Source organism: Gouania willdenowi, chromosome 4 (assembly GCF_900634775.1).
Source record: "Gouania willdenowi chromosome 4, fGouWil2.1, whole genome shotgun sequence".
Classification (NCBI taxonomy): Eukaryota; Metazoa; Chordata; class Actinopteri; order Blenniiformes; family Gobiesocidae; genus Gouania; species Gouania willdenowi.
Window position 1 is genome coordinate 25310570 of NC_041047.1, and position 22948 is coordinate 25333517.

Here is a 22948-nt window from a genome sequence, read left to right on the forward strand (position 1 = left end):
TTCACATCTTAATGCTTTAGCCACTTTTCCATTTGGAGTTAACCTGAATGGAACGTCTCTTATCATGGATTTGGCAACAGTGCACACACCCAATCTCACGCCAGGCATATTAATGGATAACGTGGCATGTAATACATTCATGAGAAATGATTTACCTTCAGACAATTGTCATAAAAAAAAGCTTTTTTTAAAAATTGAGTCAGTGAGTGAGCAGTTAGTTTTAAATAATAAAAACAAAGACATATTTTCAGGAGCAATGGTTTGAGCTAAGCGGATTATATGACCATTTAAAACATTGTATCTGAGACACTGTAACTGTATTAAGCCTCATACAACACTAACTGAAATATTTCAACTCTCTTTTCTCTGTTGAATTACATTATGTTATGGGTTTGCTCTTATTTTTCTGTATATCCTGACTTCCTAAATATTGTCCCTCTGTTGGCTACGCTATTACAGATCATAAAACTAGAATCTTAGCATTTACCAAACAAAACAAGACTAAAAGAGTGTTTCGAAGCAGATTTGGTGATTTTCATGCCAGCTTTGTCATTTCTCAAATCCATATTTCTTACATAAGTTTAAAAAGAAGACAATGGCTTTAGGATAGTATGAACTTTGTCATAATTAATTTTCACACCAAAAAAATCACATACTCTTGGACTGGTTGCATTTAGAGTTCAGTTGCGTTATTTTGTTTTATGATTATAATTTCCATTTTTGATAATCAGTCATTCTGATTATTTAATTATACTATTATCCACGCAACATGACTACACCAAGGATTTGTTTTTGCTATTTTGTATCGATAAAATATATATATAAAAAAAAATACTTTATACAAATATTCTTGAAACACATTTTGAATAGACAGGCACTAAAGTATAAATATGGCACAACTTTAAATCAACAAAGATCTTTTTCATGAATTCTGAGGTTTGTATTTGAAAATAATTGTAGATTAAAGTACGACAGAGACAATTTGGTTCTGTCCAACTACATTTCTTTCAGTTAAAAAGGGTTTAAATGCATAAAAACATAACATATATACAGTACATTAGTATAAATGCACTCACCTTGCTTATAAAAAACAACAACAAATAAAAATACTTATCTGTAATTTATTCTGTTTAAGTGTCAAAATATGTGGTGTGACTGTCTGGCCATGACTGCTGTTTTAAAAACATCTTTCAGATTACGCTAAATCTATTCAAATTTATTTCACTATGTTGTATGATTTCCTAAGTGTTTTGTAGTCCTGTATGGAAATTAAAAGTATTTCTATTGTAATTCTATAATAATCTTCATACAAACTTAATTCATAGTACAAAATTTTAACCACATGAAATTTAGTTTGTGTAATATAATTTCACGTCATTGAACCTGATGCAGAAGTTATAGAGAAATCACAAAGAGAGGCTCCCAAGCGTTAGACATCAGGGTTGGGGTAAATTACATTTTTCAGGGTTTTCAATTACCCATTTTCAATTACGATAACATTTGCCAGCATTTTTTCCAATTACAATTAAATGACAATTATTTTGTATCCTCAAAGTCAATTACAATTACATTCTCAACTACTAAAGTTCAGTTACAGTTAATCACAATTACTGAGCCTGAAATAAATAACCGAACAAGTTAACATTTCTCTTGTTAGCTTTCTGTTAGCATCTCTTATGATAACAGGTTTTAAATCAGCTGTAAAATACACTAAATACAAATATCATCTAAATTCTTCAATATTGGTTACCTTGTTAGGCTGTCTAATCAATGAAAAAACAGGTTTTATAAAAAAAAAATTTAAATGTGGGAAAGCTTGATATGAAACATATTTTAATAATTAACTACATATGTGTAGAACTGTACATAGAAATGTAACATGGTTCCCCAGTTTTGCGTTAAATTACAAATAACAATTTTTGTAGAATTTTAATGGAAATTACAATTACAAAGTCTATTATCTGAACTCAATTACAATTTAATTACAGTTACGACAGCAACAGATTTTCAAAATTAGAATTACAATTATAATTACACCATAATTGTAAGTAATTATCAATTACACATTTACAATTATAATTAGTAGACATTAAAAAACATTGACAATGCTCAAACAAAAATAATATGTCAAAATTGTTTACGTCCAGTGTTGGGTAAGTTACTCTAAACTTGTTAATATATTTAAATTACTAGTTACTGGGATAAAAATGTTATATATTTGTTTTACAATATTACTGTTTTTTAGTGTTTTTTTTTTTTTTTTTTTTTTTTTTTTTTTGGGTAATGTAACTGAGTTACACTACTTTGAGTTACTTTTGGTCCAGAACGCTAATTCTAACTGTTTCAGGAGCAGAAAGCTCTTTTTTGTTCCCTATAATTTATGTATATTTAACTATAATGATTTTTTTTTTTCCTCAAATAATTGAAAACAGTGAAAAAACAAAGCACTTAAATTAAATTTGCATGTAACTTGAGTTACTTTAATTGTAACTACAAAAGTGGTAATAAATTACTAATGAGTTACTGAGTTACTTCAAAAAGGGATATATTACAAAAATAACTAGTTACTCCTGACACTGTTTATGTCTCACTCATGAATCACAACTCTGTTTTTATGGTGAAAAACATGTACACGTTTGCCTGATATTAAAAATGTACATGTAGCAGTCAGCTGCTTTCTGATTGGTTCATTCCTACTATTCTACCCGTCAATCTTCAACGATCTCAACGCTGATTGGTCTAGCTGCACCAATACTGCTCTGACGTCACGACACTAAGAAGATGTGGTATTCACGTACAGTTAACGTCATTTCTCGACGTGAATGCGTGTAGTCCTCCTTGGACTACGCATTGGTCGTTAGAGGTTTACCTTTGGCAGCAGGTGAGGTCAATGAAGAGGAAGGGGAGCGGAGGAGCGTCATTGGCAGGTGGAGGAATAAACTTAGCATTTTTTTTTTGCTAAAAGTGGACCGATGGACGACAATAAGACGGAGCTGGTTGAGAGTCTGATCATATGGGTGAGTTTAGTTGGTGTTTATTGAGCACTGCGGACTGTGTCAGTGTAATGGAGCTGTTATAGTCGGTTCTGGCGGTGAAAACCAGATGAATGCTAACATAACTAATGCTGAAGCAGGTGGAACAGCCTGAGGAATGATCAATGCACAGATACACAAACAGCACAATAATATATATCTGTTTATCTGATCACTGAGATTAGACCTCAAATCCTATTACAGGGGAGTTATTTACGGAATGTGGCTCTTTGGAGGGTTTATTTGATGACGTTATGTAAAGTGATTAAACTGTGATCTCACAGTAATAATAATGGTTAAGTATTGTTGAGTTCCTGAATAATGATCATGTATTGTTTATTGTCTTGTTACTCTGTGTCCTGTCTGGCCCATTCAATCTCTGCTTATTTTGGAACTACAGTCAAATTACATATATAGATAAATCCTCATTTAGTAGGGCTGGGTCTATACACTGAGTTCATAATATGATACGATACATACCAGGGTTTGTGGACAAACCCTGGTATGTAACCCATTACTTGATAATAAATTGATTAGTTTTTCTCAACATTCCACACAACAAAATTAGTATAGATACACCGAAATTAAAATTCTTGGCCGAAACCAAAATCTGAAAATGAAAAACAGAAATTATTGTGCAAATTTCGATTCCCTTTGCATTTACGGGTATAAATGTTACGGGTGTCCCGACCCGATATTGATATCGGATATTGGTTCGATATCATCCAGAAAAGGAATATCAGATTTTATCGGACTGCATCTAAAATCTCCGATATATATTATATTATATTTATTCAATTGTAGAATACTGTAGATATTATGTTGAAGGTTAAAACGTATGTAACCAATTGGTTAATGATAAATGGATCAGTTTTCTCATACCTACTAATGTTCTCTGTTTGAGTAACATCACTTGAGCAAGGCTTTTCTAACATTCCGCACTACAAAACAAGTAATAAAAGTATATACGATTCGTGCTGATACTACATCGTATCGGTATTGACCAATAGGCAAGGCCGCAATATCGGTATCTTATCGGAAGTGAAAAAGTTGTATCGGGACATCCCTAATAAATGTGTACTAACTTCACTAAAATTAAAACCTTGCAATTGCAAATTAATATTAATGCTTCAATTAATAAATCAATTCAAAATATGAAAATATTCATTTAGCACTGACTGTCATGGACCAAACAGCAAGAAGGCCTCCACACTGACATTCCAACAATGCACAATATTAAATAAAAAAAAAAAAAAATGTTTAACTTGTCCCCACTCTCACATGAAATAATATTGTATAGACCTATAACAGACTGAGCTGCTGAAAGAGAGTCACATGATATATGTTCCCTCATTAAAAACACAAAGTGCATTGTCGTACCATGCATCTGCGTGTGCTTTGAATACACTGCATAATTTCTTGTGCACGCTGCTTTAAACCCATCCAAGTAATGATACATTTATAACACGGACCAAGTACCGTTGTGATGTAGTCAAGAGCATCTCTGGTCACGTTCACACTGCAAGCCTTAATTTTCATTTATGATTTTTACATTAAGGAGTCCTCAGTATGCAGTGTTTCTAGTTTAACGTACATTACACTAAACCACTGCCCACATATCAGAAAAACAGAAGTCAAATATTTATAGTAATGTTGGAAGACTATGATAGTCTTTATTGGAGGCTAGATTCGAGGTAAATCATATCCCTTACAAATGAAAAAGGTGGTGTTTTTCTCCGGGACAATATATTACCAAATGGGCCATGTTAAAAAATAAAATAAAATAAAAATCACTAGAAAAGTAACAAGATACATTTTGAATCAACTTAGATTTAGTACTCATTAACTTAATGTTTCTTTAAAATCATTCTGAGGGCCTGATTGCACATTCTGATGGGATAAATTTGGCCCATGAGCCTTAAAAATGCTGTTTTTTCTATAGATGACTGACTAGTCTTCTCAGTGGTGCTGTTCTTTCTCTCTGCCTTCCACAGCTTCAGACCTTCAACACTCCTGCAGCCTGCAGAACAGTGGAGGAGCTGACCACTGGAGCTGCCATGTCACAGGCCCTGCATCAGATGTGAGAAAGACGTTGCATCCTTTAGTTAAATGTTTTTGGGTCGGATTGACTGCATCTAAAATCTCCCATATTTATATTGGTTTTTTGGATTTATTTCTTCAATATCTTCTATTTTATTTTTTTTTAATTTATTTTATTCAATCATAGAATATTCTTATTTTAAAAGGTTAATTATATGTAATTCATTGGTTTATAAAAATCTGGTCTGTTTTTTTAATAATCAAGCATTTTCTAACATTCCATACTACAAAATAAGTAATAAAAGTATGTATGATTTGTGCTGATATCGCATCGATATCGGTATATATGCAAAGTTCAAAGTTGTATTGGGACATCCCTACTCTCCACTAAGGCTGGACGATTAATTGCATTTGCGATATTATCGCAATATCATAAAACACAATTTTCTAATCGCAAAGGCTGCAATTTATGTATTTTTTTTATTATTATTGATTTTTTTTTTTTTTTGGAGTTTGATTTACCTAAAAAACGTCCAATTGGTTGAAGCAGATATTAGTTCTTACTTTTCCTTTAGTATGTGTGATGTCACTGACTGGATATTAGTAAGCTTTTCATATATATATATATATTTTATTTATTTATTTATAGCCTGTCCCGTTAAGTTCAGAGAGTGTTTAAGAAGTGCAGTCCACATGTTACATGTTTAATGAAAGATGAAGTTAGTTAGATATGTTGAAGAGGTAAAGCCACAGATTTGTTTGTTTTATTGTTGTAATCTGTGCTTTAAAATGTACATCTTATATTTCTTTAAAGTTTAAATAAGTCTGAAATTGTTTATTATAAAACAGATTGATTTATCGCTTGTGTTCATTGAAAAATACATGACAAGAGGCCCTTGAATAAATAATCGCATATTAAATCACAATCGCAATATTAAGAAAAAAAAATCACAATTACATTATTTTTCAAAATCGTTCAGCCCTAATATGCACCAAACTTATTAATAAATAAATGGAGGTTGGGAAGAATTAGACAGTCACCTATATAAGTTTGTGTGGAAATGTTTGATTGACAGGGCTAAAATGTATTTACTGTTACACAGTATGTGTTGTTTAATATACAATATTTATTATATCCAACGGTGCCTTTGATGTGGTTTTGTTTTTATTTATCTATTGTATGCAACAGTGCCTGTTTCTCCAAAGTACATTATTCTACTTGGAGACAAATAAAGGTTAGGGTTAGGGTTAAAACTGGAGTTTTACCAACATTGAAATATTTACGAAACCCTTAAGCCAAAACATGTACTGTAATCGAATTCTGATTAAAGTTGGTATCTTTCTGCTGCAGAGACCCAGCATGGTTCACAGAGGGATGGCTCAGCCGCATCAAAGCCGATGTAGAAGACAATTGGAGATTAAAGGTAGAGAGCACAAGTCCTTTCCTGTTTCAGTTATTATCATTATTTACATTATTTCTTTTTCCCACTTCTTTCTCCTGAACTCACTCCAGCCAAACATCTTCTGTGTAACCTTTGACCTTGTGCTCTGACTTCTCTGGTGCAATGACTTCAGTCTTTTTGCTCAAACTAAACATGCATAGTTGTTGCAAAAATATTCAATTACGTATGGTGTTAACCTTTGACAACATAAGTAGACATTGGAGGAAGCAAAAAATTAAGATAAAAAACATAAGAAATGACTCCCTTTCCATTGCCAGTCACAGAAAACTCAAAACAACCCCGAGTACTTTAATGTAAATCCTACAGTGCTGATAGTTATCTTGTTAGATTTTCCTCTTTGATTTATCAAAGATGGAGCAGGAAATCTAATGTGGAGTCTAATCATGTAGAAATGTCTCACATTTGACCAATGAACCAATCCAATCCCCATTTTTTGGCATCTCCTACACTCTCTTCATCATAATATGTTTGTGGGCATCACTCCACCTCAGGTTTTGGGGTCACCTTTCTATCAGATGTTGTGTGCTGTAAAGTAACCTGAACATTAGTGTCAGCATAGTTACATCAATTTGAAATAAATTGAGCTATTGGAGCAATAAAGATGTCTGCACGGCTTGTTGAGTTCAATGTAGATGATGTAATTATTTGCTGCATGTTATTTCCTCTTGGGATTTGATGATTTAAAGGTCAAAATAGCCGTATATTCCTCTGACTGAGGCAGGGGATGAAATAAAGAAAATATTATGGGGGTGATTAAGGCCCTCGTAGTTTAAAAAATGGGGGCATTTTAAAAATTATTTGAGGTCATGGAAAAAAACGTAGAGCTTTGATATTTTGATAGATTAAAATGCACTATGCAAATAGAGGAAAAGCTCACCCTTTAATATCGTATTATGGTAGCTGTTACTGAAAGTAGACAGATGTAGGGAAACTATAGGTTATTTAGCTTTTAACAGCCTGTCAATATTATACAAAAGAAAACCTTAAAAACAAAACAGAAGTGTAATGGGAGTCTAATAGACCTACAGTTTCTGAAGGAATTGATACATACATTATATCTGGAGAATACTAAGTTGTTGATAAAAACTTGAGGTCCATTTTAGCCCATGGAACAAGGTTTTTGGGGGCACTCTTGGCTAAATTAAGGGCATAATTACCCGTGGCCCTTGCTAATTTCTGACACCGGACTGAGGTCACTCACATCATATATCATATTTTCTAAGCATATATTATCATTAATGGTCCAGCGGACCAATTTATGTCAATTAATTGAAACATTATTGTATTTAATTTGACGTTTCATAATCTGTCCCCCCAGATGAACAACCTGAAGAAGATCCTTCAAATGGTGGTTGATTATTATAATGAGGTATGATGTGCAGCTTTCATCAGAGGGTGTTACTCTATCACTTCTGTAGCATGGCTCTGTGACTGATTAAAACACACAAGTCAACAGGCTGTTTTACATGGAAACAACATGCAAAACTCTATTATCATGAATTATTTAGGCATAAGAAATGTATTTAGTTTGGTTACTGCGTATATTACTCCATCTTCACGTGTGCCATTCAATTTATGAATACTTTTTTGTGCTTTTCAAGGTTTTAAACCAGGAAATCTCAGACTTCCCGTTGCCAGACGTGTCCCTGGTGGCGGAGCATTCCAACTCAGGGGAGCTGGGGAGGCTGCTGCAGCTCATCCTGGGCTGTGCTGTCAGATGTGAGCGCAAACAAGGTACACTCACACCTACTGTGTAAATAAAGGGGAGACTTACTGCAGTAATTTAAGGCCTCACAATGTTTACTGATATCAGTCAAAACACTGAAGCCTGCCTGGCTTAATGTTACATTTAAAACTGATGATAACAAAGCATTTCTGTGTGACTCTGTCTGTCATTACACCAACAGAGTATATTCAGATCATCATGACTTTGGAAGAATCAGTCCAACATGTTGTCATGATGGCCATCCAGGAGGTCAGTCTATTCACTATTATTCATAGCACTGGTATGGTGCATGTAAGGGTAAAACAGAGGGACTCCAGTAAACGCTGAACAGGAGAAGATAACATGTGATGTCTTTATCAATGCAATTCTCTGGACAAAAGTTGGCATGCATGCAGGTTTATTCTTAATTCTATTTACTGACCTGTGCAGTCTAACTGTGTGCTTGGTATTTTACTATTATTTAGTAGTGTTGTGGTGGTCAAGACCGGTCTTGGTCTCGAGACCGGTCTCGAGACCAAATTTTAAAGGTCTTGGTCTTGTCTCGGACTCTGAAGCATTTTGACTCGGTCTTGTCTCGGACTCGGGCTGCCCGGACTCGGGATTTTCCGTCAAGACCGTTCGAGACCAGCACTAATTCCTGCTATTTTTAAGCTTTCTTATAATGTGATAATAACACGGAGAAGAACGGGATAAAACAATCCTTTATTCATTATTTAATCCACACCGTATAATGACCACAACCTTCCTTAATGTGACTGAGTGACGTGTGTGTGGCTACGGTGTCAGTTTGGACCGCGGAGCGCAAGGGAGAAATGAACTAATCACCGGTAAAAATCCCAGTAAAACTCCAGAAAACAATCACCAGTAATAAATATTATCTCCCTGGTAAAGACAGTAGCTCTAACAACAGGTAAAATGATAAACTGATGATATTACAGCCTGTGAAGGCTGGATAGGGGACGCACTTACTCTGCTTCTGGGTCCTAGTGCCAGCCGAGCGGTGAAGCCTGTTCCGTTTACCGTGTTGACTGAGGTCCGTGTGTGTTTAATAAGTCCGTGTGTGTTTAATAAGTCTGTGTGTGTTTAATAAGTCCGTGTGTGTTTAATAAGTCTGTGTGTGTTTAATAAGTCCGTGTGTGTCCGTGTGAAAGTCTGCATGTTTATGCATCTGTCCATCCACTCTTTTCATTATATCCATGTCTTTTAAGGCTTTATTACATAATGTCGGCTGTAGTCCGGGCCGCCGCCATCTTGGATTATGTCGTCACCAGCGCGTCATCGCCGCAGAGTTGCACAAGCCAGAATGAGTCAAATAACTGTAAACAGGTCTTATATTAGTCTATTTTCTTTTTAAAGTGGTGTTTTTTTTTGTGGCTTTAGACTCCAATTACATGTTGTGTATATAATATGTTCCCCACAATATGAACAGGTTCACAATATAATTATTTTTATAGTTTCTGTTTCCACTGTATCCAGAATAATAATAATATTTCTCAACAATAACTATTGATTGATTTGTCACATGACTGTTCCAGGGTTTGAGTTTGTTTTATTTAGTTTCACATCTACCTGTAGCTCTATGTTTTTTACACTGCTGACAACTTGTTTGTAGTTTTATTTCAGAAAGTTTCACTTTTACAGTTACAGTTGGAAACCTTTGTTAATTGAATATCCTAGTTACATTACAGAAACCAAATTAAACTATATCAACTAAGTGAATTAATAAAAATAACCTGTGTAAAGGCTTTTTCAAATAAAAAAATATCTTATGAAATCTGTGACCTGTTGACCTGCACAACTCAAAGAATCAGAATCAAGAATCATTATTTCTTGGCAGAAATACTTTTAAACACTTGCTGTACATTCAGCTGACATAAAAATATTGTTTTTAAATATGTAGAATAATTGTGAATTTATCAGTAGCAGTAGTAGTTTTAATATTTTAGTTAATTTTTTGCAGGCACCTTTTTTTTGTCCGTCAAATGTATTTAAAATAAACTAAAATTAAAGAGAGAATCTTATTTAACTGTTGAACCTTGCCATAATTTTATTCATTTATTTATTTTTTTAAATTGAAAAAAAAATGTTTATGGTCTTGGTCTTGGTCTCGGTCTCGGCTTGTCTCGGTCTTGGTCTTGACTCGGTCTCGGCTCCCGAAAGTCTTGGTCTTGTCTTGGTCTCGGTGCATTCTGGTCTCGGGCAAGTCTTGGTCTCGGATAGTGCGGTCTTGAACACAACACTATTATTTAGATTTAAGCACTGACAACTTCTCATTCATAATTCTGACATTTCCATCTTCTTTTGTCTGACGGCTCATAGGTCAATGCTCTAATAAAACTTCTTTGTTAACGGATGATTTTCTGATCTTGGATCACAGTTTTGTAGTGTACGTATATCTGTGGATGACTGAATACTGTCAGTTCTATACTGTTCTTTTCATGCTGCAGCCATCGTGTTTAAAGCTATTCTCACAGAAAAACATTTTTAATCTGAGTAAGGTTTGGCCACATACAGTTTTTTTTTTTTTTTTTAAATGATGCAATAAATAGGGGAGCGCAAACATCCGCCAAACTCCAAATCTCCTCTTTGCCAGATATTCAGTTATCTGGATCAGTGATCCTAATCATGTTACCATGATCATTCACACTTAAAGAGTTAAAAGAAACTCATTAGTAACAATACAGTAGGTCCAATTGTATGGACACTTACATCCATCCATCCATCCATCCATCTTCAGACCCACTTATTCCTGTTTGTCAGGGTCGTGGGGGTCTGCCGGTGCCAATCTCCGGCTCTCATTGGGTGCTGGGTGGGGGTACACCATGGACAGGGAGCCACTCCATCGCAGGGCAACACAGACAGACAACCACTGACACTTACATTTAAATAATAATAAATAATCATAATTGTGATTCAGATCTAATCTGGATGAAACTTGTTGGGGTAATTGAGGAACCAACCTCACATAACTGGATCAAATTTATTAAAGATTAGTCAGTAATGAACCGAGATATGGATTTTTTTTTAAATTTGGCCAATGATGAGAGATAGGGATTTTCTATTTTTCAAACTGATCCAGAATCAGTATATTGATATTGAAATGTAATGTAATCTTTCATGGCGTAAAGTCTATTTTTGGTTAAACTTTTGTCAAACTCCGTTAATTATTTTTGACATAATCCTGCTAAAAGACAAATAGATAAACACCAGTGAAAACATTAGCTCCTTGGCAGAGGAAGGAATAAGATATTTTCAGTGGTGCAGACATGACTGAATATCTATAATTGATTTTGACGCATCTTCTTATATACAGTATACAGTAACTAATCAATTTCATGGCTTTTTAACAATTATTCTGGACGGAATTCAGAAAACAATCAAACACAAATGTACAGTCAAACCTTTTCAGACTTCATTAGTTACATCTGATTATAGGAGTTGGTTTAACAAACCTTGTGGTTTTTGTCTTTTTCAGCTTATGAGTAAAGAGATCATGGCTCCGTTTGGAGCTGAGCTGTCAGAGAACACGGAGCAGCAGGTCAGTGTTGTCACTACAGGGGCTTGCAGCATGTTACACTCATTCATGCATTCATTAATACATTTTTTAAGTCTTCATTTTGTCTGTGTCAATTATTTTTAGCCAACTATTCGATCTGTGAACCATTAAACGTGTGTAAAACTTGATTACCAAAATATTCAATAACTGCAGCCCTATTTAAGAGTTAACATTTACACATGAGCTAACACAAGTAACCATGGAGAAGTTAAAAAAAAAAACAGAGACAGAGACCGTCAGACAGAGAACATCTGTCTGACGGTAGTGTTGATGGTATAAGGAGAACAAAAATTGCAGAGAGAGAAAACATCAGAGTGTCACAGGCTGCCTAAACTGTGAACCAGAGGTCAGGAACCAACAGTTCTAAAGCTAGTTCATGTACAGTAATAAAGCAAGAGAAGACGGGAGAGGAAGTTGACTGCAGATGAGAGAAACATGGTTAAAGCATCACAAATTAAGATCTTAGTGCACTTGAAAAGGTTCCCCGGCAGCTTAAAGGTCCAGTATTATGCTATTTTTCATCCAACTCCAATTGTTCTAAGAACCCCAACAACATAGTGTTTGAGATTTATTTTCCCAAACGCTTCTAAAAACAGGTGGTTTTGGGGCCTTCATGCATATGCATGAGTGGGCGTATTTGTAGACGCAGACTCTAGCCTCGCTCTTGGAGAGGACTTGGCTTGCACTAATATTATACTGCGTCTGTGTTTGATGTGTTGGAGTCCAGCAACTCATCACCATAGCGGTTGTCTTTTGCTATCCACACATTGCACATTACAGTAAAACTCATGGCTATTTATGATTGTGAGTTTGACAAACACTGCTTCAGGGTGTGTGTGCGCGTGCGCGGCAGTAGCAGCAGGCGTAAACTGTTGTCTGGGTGACCTCTTTAAAACACTCAACGGAGTGTTAGGTTGCTAAGTCCCTTGCTCGTCCTCTTCACCTCTTCTGACCACAGGAATAGTGCTTTTAAGGTGATTGTCGACTGTTTTGTCGAACCGCTGCATCGCATTGGATAAAGGACAGTGGTGGCCTATTGGCTAAGGGAGCGGGCGTGTAATAACAAGGGAAGGAGGAAACTGAACATTTTCAACTTTTACCCTCTCAATGAGGCCAAAGCAAAACCATTATAAAGTGATTTTTTCATAATACTGCCCATTTACAGCTAATGATTAATTGATAAGAGTGAAAGCATCATGACACAGGTTAGTTTTGCCCTATGATGATGTGCTGTTCCTCTTTTTAGCTAAAAAAAGCTCTGCAGGACTGCTCTGAACTTCTGGCAGAAAAGGAATCTCTGGCTCAGCGCTGTCAAGAACTAGACTTACAGGTAAGTAAAGACCTTATAGGCACGCAAACAGACACACAATTACAGCTGGGCTCACTGCGTCTGTACGCACACACGCGCACACACCATTTGGTGCAGCCTAAACAAGAGCTGTGTAATTCGCTGTAATGCTGGGCTCCATTGTGCGGAGCCGCTGTGGCAGAAACACTGCAGGCTTCCAGTGGGAGCTCTGCTGGTCTGCATGTGGTACGCAGCACTGCACAGGCAGATAACAGTTTAGCACAGGCACTGATCAGCTCTTCCACTGGACTCTCGACAGATTGATTCATTTCCACACTCTTCATCGCTCACTGCAGCGAGGTAAGTCCCACATGTCCGAGTGCTGGAAAGAACTAAACCCGTCTGAAACTACTGCTCACCACCTTCTAACTCAGAAAGCCTGTCAGTGTGGGACAATTACTTATTACTTATTATTTCTTATTATTCAGGCTGTCTTATTAACCATTTTAATTTTTTTTGTTTTACTGAGAATTTATAAAGATATACCTTGTCTTTTAGAGAAATTTAAATTGGAAATGTTTCATTTTAGAAGGAATTGAAAGTGAAAGAAAGGAGTGACTCATCCATACATTTACAATTGGAAATGCAGCCAATGTCAGTGGAAGGATGTTCATAATTCACTCACACACACGCACACACACACACACACACACACACACACACACACACACACACACACACACACACACACACACACACACACACACACACACTGTTTCTAGTAGTTTTAACTTTTTATTGTGTTGTGAAGCTGCATTTTAAAGTACATGCATCCCTCTGGTGATCTGCTGTTAAACTAAAGAATCATTTTAAAAGAGGAAAGAACTAACTATGTATTAACCAGTGTGCTTTAAGTGCACATTCTATGTGCTCTTCTTCCAGCATGGATTAACTGCACTGCTTTAACAGCTTGGAGGGGAGGAGTTGTTTTTAAAGGACAGGGCGTTTCATTCCCTGTGTGACTTTTCTGCTGCGCATGCAATAATTGACCAAGAATGTCAATCTAACGCCTCACATTTTCCTGCCTACTTCTAATAAACCCAGATTTTAAAGGCTCTATGGTAATTGTATGAATGGCTTGATATTCCCTGGACAGGTGGCAGTCCTTCAGGAAGAACGAAACTGCCTATTGGTTGAGAACGATGTCCTAACGGACCGGGCCAATCAGCTCGACACATTTGACGATCCAAACACACCATCAGGGAAGAAGCACAGCCAGCTACAGCTGCAGCTAGAGGCTCTGCAGGAAGATAACTTCAGGTCTGTGTTTTTGCTCCTGATGGATTTGGCTCGCTTTCATCTTGTTTAAAAGGTCATGTACACTGTGTCGTTTCAGGCTGGAGGCTGCTAAAGATGACTACCGCATTCACTGTGAGGAGCTGGAGAAGCAGCTGATTGAAGTTCAGCATCGTAATGATGAGCTCACCAGTTTGGCGGAGGAATCCAGGGCTCTCAAGGATGAACTGGATGTTCTGAGGTACTGGTGTCAGAGGGGACAAATACATGTTCTCCTCCATCAACATACACACAAGGTCGGGAAGGTTACTTTAAAAATGTAATCCTATACATTTACAAGTTACCTGCTAAAAATGGAATCAGTAACTTATTTTAAGTATCACTATATTAAAGTAATGTAACTGATTACTTTTTGTTACTTTTGGACTATTTCAATAGCATTATATTATATCTTTATACAAATAAAGACAAAAAGATAGAATACATGTAACCTGCTCACTGTATTATTTTAGATAAACATGAAATCACCTTTTACAGACACACTACATGAAAGGAAATGATGTTTTAGTTTACCACAGACTGGGAGAACCCACAGTAGTTTGAATAAAAGGTGTCAAAAGATTATTAATCAATTTACTCATTAATCATTGGCCCCTAGACCACAGATCATACAATAATGATTTTTGTATGGTATATAATAATTGTTATGATTACAGTTTAGTAATACATGCAAAACAAAAAAGCACCACCTGAAAGTGGCATTTCAGGTTTTAATAAATTCTATAGTTATAGCTACAAAGGTCACATACATAACATAGCAACAATTGTCATTTGTATTAGAAAAAAGCACCAGCTGAAGTAGGTGTTTTAGGTATTAACATGCTACAAAGGTAACTATAAGTCATTTCTCCTACACTGGTGTCAGCATTGTCTTTCATGTGTCATGTAATGCAAAATGTAATCCTCCTAAGTAATCCCTGTTTTCATAAAATGTACTTGTAATCTGATTACACGTTTTTAAAAATACTGTAATCCAGATTACGTAACGGCGTTACTTCCCCAAGTCTGCATACACAAGACATCTGATGGTGTGCACAGAGAGGAAATGTACAGTATATATTGGTGGCAAAAGAAATTTGGACACTTTCAAAATTATTGAAGTAAATTTGGTTGAATATACATGGAACACTCTCCCCTGGGCAAGTAAGTGATAAATGCTCTAAATATGTATAGAATAGAACATAATTGTCACTGTACACATGTACGATGAGATTAAAAAAAAGCTAACTCCAGAAACAGTGCAAAACAGTGTAAGAAATAAACAATATATACAATATAAACATAGGACAAGAAAGGAGGTAAAGTGAACATTCATGGGGAGTATGTACATTATGCATAACAAATAATAAACTTGGTATCATGGACAGTGTCATGTTTAACCATATTTATGTCATTTTTGTGTTTCTTGGTGTAACTATGTCACCTAGTGGCACAGGGTAATGCTACAGTGGGTTTGAGCTAAGTTTCACTTTCTTTTATTCAAAAACAGCATGTCAGAGCTGCTGTGCACTCTCTTCCCTTTTGTCGTGTAGAAGGAGGATTTTTCTGTTTCTGAAACTATCGAAGGTCATATCTGTAAGTTATATGATGGTCATTTATTTTTTCATTAGTAAAGACTGGCATGTTATGTTTAAATGCAGAACAAATACATTGAGACTTGTGTGTTTGTGTTACAGATAGTTTGTATCATTAGCCTGAAAATGTACAGGATTCTATTGTTTGTTTATGCATACTTGAGCATTTATTTGACACTTCTGTGGTATATTTTGTGCAGAATGATTGTGTGCAAGGTAAATTTGGTATAAGTAGAATCTAAGCTCTTCTATTTGTCAGTCAGAAATGTGAATAAAACTTGTACATTCTTTTAAGAACTGTTAACAAACAATGGGCATATTCATTTTTATGTCATTTAGAAATATGGTGACAAATCCATGTCTTGATCTATGTGTTCAGATCAAAGGTGCAGGATATATTTACATTATATGCAGTTATTGAAGCTGCAGTCACTAAAGGGAATAAGTTAAAACTACTAAACTAGGAAACAGTAAGTGGGACAGGCCAGATAAAGGATAATGGGGTAGGTGTGTATAAGCTTTTGCGTCAACTTACAATGTTTCGGCTGAGGAGTGTTGTTTGTTCTGTGTTTGTTTTTCTAAAGCCTGCCGAAATAAATTCAAATTCAAACCCAACAGAGTTCTTGTGTCTGTTCCATGCAGGAACTGCTCGGACCGGGTGGTGATGCTGGAGGCGTCTGTGGAAACGTACAAGCGAAAGCTGGAGAATCTGGGTGATTTAAAAAGGCAGATGAAGCTGTTGGAGGAGAACAACATGACCTACATGCAAAACACGGTCAGTCTAGAGGAAGAACTGCGCAAAGCCAACGCTGCACGTGCACAGCTGGAAACGTACAAAAGACAGGTGAGCAAAGAGTGGCTGCAAATCAAAGTAAAATCTTTCCTTTTTTAATCATTTCTTTGCCGCTTCAGGTCCAGGAGCTACACAACAAGTTGTCTGAGGAGACGAGACGTGCTGACAATCTGACTTTTGAGATGACAAAGTTAAAGGAGAAGCATGAAACTGTCATGAAGGAGAGAGAGGTGGAGCAGCTTTTAAGTTGTAAACATTCAACATAGAGCTGGGCAATATATCAAGATTCAAGATATATCGAGTTTTCTATTTTGGCGATATAGAAAATTATAATATCGCCTATATTAATATATACAGTATATTTTTAAAGCATATTTTATTTTAAAATACTTGTTTTAGGAGTCGCTGCTGTCACTACTTCTCAGAACAATATGAAATGCACAGTTAGATGGAGTTCTGAGTGTGTTCTAACCCAGATCTTCCCCTAAAAAGGCCGCACTACAGAACTCACTCACACGTGCTGTCCCTTAGAAGAGAAAAGGCCAAAAGTGGCACAAATTATGCAGCTGTTTGGTTAATAAATGTCCCAGTCTTATTGTGTGTTTTTTGTCCTTTTGTGTCGGTTGTTGTCTTTTTGTTTGTTTATGTTCTTTTATGTATTTTTGTTGTCCCATTGTGTATTTTTTCCTCTTTGTGGCTTTTTGTTTATCTTTTGTGTATTTCTCTATTTATTTGTTTGTTTTTTTGTGTATTTTTTGTTCTTCTTTTATGTGTTTATTTTGTCCCATTGTGCATTTTTTCCCTTTTGTGTATTTTGTTGTCCTATTAACTATTAGTGTTGTTCTTTTGTGTATTTCTCAGTTCATTTGTGTGTTTTTGTAGTAATTTTGTGCATTTACTTTTGGGGTCGCTAGTTGCCCATGTTTGTGATACACGCACCAGTTTTTTTTAAATGTATTTATTTAAAGCACTGTGATGTTATTTTAGCCTGTGTGGTATTTTGCATCAGCAAATTTAAAGGTTAAATTTAACACTGATTTGTCTTTCTGGTAAGACTTCATTTGAATAAAAATGATCGAAATTTGTATCGTACATCACCATTTTGAGAAAAAATATCAAAATATGAATTTTGCTCCATATTGCTCAGCTCTAATTCAACATGATGCAATGCTTTTGGTTTGAGCGCTGATGAGACTGATGTGGAGGAAGTATCATGTTCTCTCCTCTGTGACATCAGAGAATCATCATTGAGAGAGATTCACTGAAGGAGGTCAACGAGGATCTGCGATGCAGTCAGGCTCAGGAGCACCAGCTGTCCCGAGCAGGTCTCGTTTAGATGTTTATAACAGACTGATGTGACGCTGCAGCTTTGAATCAATAATGGTTTCCTCTTTCCTGCAGGGATGCTTCCATCCGGCAGCCCCAGCCATGACAACCTGGCTGCTGAGTTGATGCCTGTTGAATACAGGTAATAAATGGCTGTTGGTTTTTCAGTGCTCTCATGTTTTATAACTTGTGTGTCTTTAGGGAAAAGTTCATCAGGTTGCAGCATGAGAACAAGATGCTGAGGGTGCAGCAGGAGGAATATGAGCAGGGGAAGATCGCAGCTCTGCAGACTCAGCTGGAGGAGGCTCATAAGAGCCGCAGTGAACTGGACACTGACAACAGGTTGGGATTTTCTCTTTAAAATCACATCAAGCTACATTTTCTCGAAGCTCAATATTTCCTCATGACCTGCAGACTGAGCCGAGAGCGGATCAGTGAGCTGCAGCAGCAGGTCGAGGACCTTCAGAAGGCTCTGCAGAGTCAAGCAGCAAAACCTGACGATGTAAGAGTCCCAGCTTCCTCTTATTTGACAGTTTTTCTTACACTTTGATTAGAAGCTGAAACCTGCACCGATCCATTCGTGTTGCTTCCACATTTTAAAAAATGCACCAACTTTTTTTTACCTTATAATCTTGCAGTCAAACCTGAAGCGGAAACTGGATGCACATATGTAAGTTTGATTACTAGGTGCTTGGAATGGTAAACTGCAGAGTAATGTTGCGGGTTGTCCACTGGAGGGAAGTAAAGAGGTATTATTTCTTTCCCAGGGTCCAGCTGAACGAGGCTCAGGATGAAATCATGAAGAAAAAAGAGCTGCTGGAGGACCTTCAGCCTGATCACACTCAAACCTGTAGGTCTCGTTTTTTTTTTTTTTTTTTTGTTACAGCTAATACAGTCCCTCAGTGAGCTCCGGTGATGATAAAGCAGATGCTGGGAAAATTAAATCATTCTTTATATGTTGCTGGGATAATGCAGGGATGAGCTCAGTGTACATTCTGGTAATTAGTAACACTCAGAGAGATTATATTTAGACGAGATATCCTCAGATGTCTGTGTGCTAATAATGATTAAATGATGTTGCAATGCCTTAACTGTTACTTGACTAAACTTGTCACAGCTGTCTGTTTAATGGCTACATCTTTGATAGACTATGAAGGTTGACCAAAAGTGCAAAATTATTTTTACCAGGAGATGTAAAAAAAAAAAAAACCTGATTCTTCTTGACTTGTCAAGGTTTTGCTGAACTTTCTGTGATTTTTGTTCCATCCTTGTAAAGAGCATTCAGTTTACACTAACATTTTCAACAGTATTTTTCCTTTCGTGTCAACACCTGAGCCCATTATGCATTTTGTTTTTTCATGTGTGTCAGCTCTGAAGCTGGACGAGCTGATGGCTGCTCTGAAAAAGAAGGATGATGACATGCGTGCCATGGAGGAAAGGTACAAGATGTACCTTGAGAAAGCCCGTAATGTGAGTAGTTTACTCTTATTTCATCTGGTAATGTTTTACCTTCTAGGTTCAACTTGAATTGCCTTTTCTGGCTAAGCAAGCATTCCCCTATTGTTCTTTCTTTGTCTCTCTCTCTCTCTCTCTCTCTCTCTCTCTCTCTCTCTCTCTCTCTCTCTCTCTCATGCTTGTAGGTGATTAAAGCTCTGGATCCAAAGCTGAATCCAGCCACTGCTGAGATTCAGGCCCTGAGAAACCAGCTGGCAGATCGGGACAAACAGATTCTTAGTCTAGAAGTAAGTGTTCACTGTTATTTCTAGAGATGTAACGATTCACTCAACTCCCTATACAATTCGATTCACGATACTGGGATCACGATACGATTCTCTCACGATTTATTTTACAAAATGGGACTGTAGACAAATGATGACTGAAAAATATTCCTTTATTTTTTTTTGGGAAAAAAATAGAAAATACTGTACTATTTTTCTTTTATTTTTCATTGTCAAAAGAATCCCTTGATAATCTATTCAAAACAATGCAATTTAACTAAAAATAAATCTTGAATGAAATAAAGGAATAATACAAATGAAGAAGCCTATTAATTAAAATTCTGGTTCTATAGTAAACAGTGCAACAATGCTTTTAAAAGTGCAACTGAAAATGTATTTTGTGCTTTAACAATTGCGCTTAAGAGTGCAATGACATAACAGTCATTGCACTGTATTTACGTCAGATATTTGTTTGGACCAGCAGAGGTCTGGTAACCCAGTGGTTGGTTGGCATGCAGTTATTCTAGCAGTGAAGAAGAGATGCTATGCGCTAGCAGACAGAGCTAATAGAAAAACGTGACTTTTACAGATATTCACGTAATATTACAGACATTATTTTGGTGCTAAAGGGGTAAGGAATCATTTATGAACATGTTTAAGAATAGAAGGCCAGAAAGAAAGTAGTACCAGATTCCGCTTGCAGCCTAAGCCTAAAAGAGAAGGATAAATATAGCGCCCTTTGCTGTTTAAAAAAAGTACTGTGAATCAATTTTCAGAGAATTGATGTGAACCGTGATACCTATGAATCGATTTTTAACTGCCTTACGATTAATCGTTACATCCCTAGTTATTTCACTGGATGTTTGTAACTAAACCTTTGAAACTTGTGCTTGTGCTCCCAGCGTCAGTGTGAGCAGGCCAGGCTGAAGGAGTATGAGGAGAAGCTGATAGTCACTGCATGGTATAACAAGGTAGCAGAAACCTTCTTTGAGTTATGCTTTATTTCATCCTCTACACTAAACACTAAAATGTGTTCTTTCTTTACTTTAAAGAGTCTGAACTTTCAAAAGCTGGCCATTGACTCTCGTCTGGCAGGACGCAGCGTCTCCATGTTGGCCCCAGGCCAGTCCTTCCTGTCCCAGCAGCGACAGGTCTCTAACGACCCCCGCAGGACACTCTCTGTCAACGTTCCGGCTGCAACCTCCAAGTAAACCATGTGACAGCCCCAAACGTCATTTCAACTAAGACTCAAACACACAAACATGCACTCACTCCTATAGAGAAGCTCCTAAGTGACCTTAAACACAACCGCTGTCGGCTCCAGTCATGGGCACTGCTATTGACTCTCAGGTTAGAGCATTGTGCTCCACTGGACGCCAACCTGATTTCTGACTCTACATAACAGGTCAACCCCAAACGGAGGCCATTAGTAAGAATAAATGTGAGTTTACAAATGCTAAAGCCATCTGAAGGTAAGGACGAGTCCTTCAATAATCCTATATGCTGTAAACAAACAAACAAACAAAAAAACCTGGGCCTATTCTCATGATCTCATACTTGGTGCTGGACACCAACTGTATCACGTGAAGCTTTAAAAATCCATAACAATACCTTTAAGGCCTGAGACGATGCAGCAACAAATATGAATGAACTACCGTATATTCAGGAAAAGAGCAGACACCAGTTATTTTCTGTATTCAGGTTCATTCAGTGGTGACTCCTGCCAGCAGAAGTGTAAAGAGTACTGATGTATCCTACTCACCAAGTACTGTCACCTGAAATTGTACTCGAGTACAAGTAAGTCATACATAAAATACTCAAGTACAAGTAAAAAGTAGCTTAATTAAATAGTACTCAAAGTAAAAGTTACTCGTTACTTTCACACCTCATGTTTATTTTTGGTCATAAATCTTGCCATGGTTCCCTTGCATACATTAAACATCTCATGTATGAACTTAAAAAGGAAGAGACCAAATCTGGCACAAATGGAACTGAATTTATTTTCCACAAAGGCATCTGTAGAAAATAAAAGGTTTGTCAAAATGTACAATTATTTTTAAATAAAATAATACCAATTAATTCAATTAAAATTTTAAAATAAATGTTCATGCTCTAACTATAGATACATTTATGAACTCTAACACAAGTGGGTAACAACATAATATGTAGAAATCACAACCTGAACTGAAGAAAGTGGCTGAGCATTGATCAGAAATGACACAAAGAACATATAGATTATGTTCAATGTGCCAAGAGACCATGAAACATAAATTAAAAAAAAATATCACAAAAAAGATTAATTTACTCAGTAATGGTTGGGTATAGAAATGTAACGAATTACTTTACTTATTTTAAAATGTACTTAAGTACAAGTAAAATGACTGATTTAGAAATATACTCAAAAAAGTACAAGTACCCATAAAAGGAACTCAATTACAGTAATGTGAGTACTTGTCATCCATTACTTATACCTCTGCTGTTAGGATACATGTGCTCTGCGTTGACTGGCTGACTGTATTTTTCCACAGCTTAATTAAGGCTATGTTAATATAAAGCTAGCAAAGTAGACACGATTTAACACCAGGTTATATTTTATATGAAAGAGAGACAAGTGATGCGTCTGTGTTGTAGGGTAGAGTAATAACTAAAGAAATAAGAATGGCTTTAATCAGAGTGGATCAGTCGTTCAGTCTGTTGTTGGAGCAACATCAGGTGTGTCACAGGCCAGATGTGGATTTTATTTGATTGTCCTAATCATAAAAAATAATGGATTTGTTTAACTCGGTATGCAACTGTGATTAAGGATGTTAGAGAGATAAGGTTTTAAAACAAAAAGCGAAATAAATGATTTAAGGAAAAATATTTGTTTTGTATTTTTAGAATAATATTCTTAAATGAATTTGGAATAATAATATTTATGGTTTGAAGGAGTTACTATTAGTGTCTTAAAGTTGTTTTTCATGGCCCTGGATGAGGATGGATGGGTCCTATGTTAGTGGGTTTCTGTTGTACGTGTTTCCACTTTTGTAAGTTAGGGTCTGACTGTGGGATTTGTTGATGTCTATTACTAAGTCAC

At 36.3% G+C, this 22948-nt stretch overlaps 1 protein-coding gene across 1 annotated transcript; it reads left to right on the plus strand.

Annotated features, from left to right (window-relative positions):
* The first annotated feature begins 2885 nt into the window (after positions 1 to 2885).
* Positions 2886 to 21767, plus strand: LOC114461859 (protein Hook homolog 1-like). The gene is made up of 22 exons (XM_028444328.1): positions 2886 to 3017; positions 5027 to 5112; positions 6424 to 6496; positions 7854 to 7904; positions 8137 to 8269; positions 8443 to 8510; positions 11737 to 11799; positions 13064 to 13147; positions 14262 to 14425; positions 14502 to 14642; positions 16678 to 16879; positions 16948 to 17058; positions 18066 to 18153; positions 18230 to 18296; positions 18356 to 18496; positions 18569 to 18656; positions 18793 to 18824; positions 18922 to 19004; positions 19524 to 19624; positions 19795 to 19896; positions 20775 to 20843; positions 20925 to 21767. The coding sequence occupies exons 1-22, from the start codon at positions 2973 to 2975 to the stop codon at positions 21081 to 21083; spliced, it is 2151 nt and encodes a 716-aa protein (XP_028300129.1). The 5' UTR covers positions 2886 to 2972; the 3' UTR covers positions 21084 to 21767.
* The last annotated feature ends 1181 nt before the right edge of the window (positions 21768 to 22948 follow it).

Coding starts and splice junctions, on each gene's coding strand:
- LOC114461859 (XM_028444328.1), top strand. CDS start 2,973: ATGGACGACAATAAGACGGAGCTGGTTGAGAGTCTGATCATATGG. Junction 8,511..11,736: donor TCATGATGGCCATCCAGGAG/GTCAGTCTATTC, acceptor TGTCTTTTTCAG/CTTATGAGTAAAGAGATCAT. Junction 18,657..18,792: donor AAGCAGCAAAACCTGACGAT/GTAAGAGTCCCA, acceptor ATAATCTTGCAG/TCAAACCTGAAGCGGAAACT.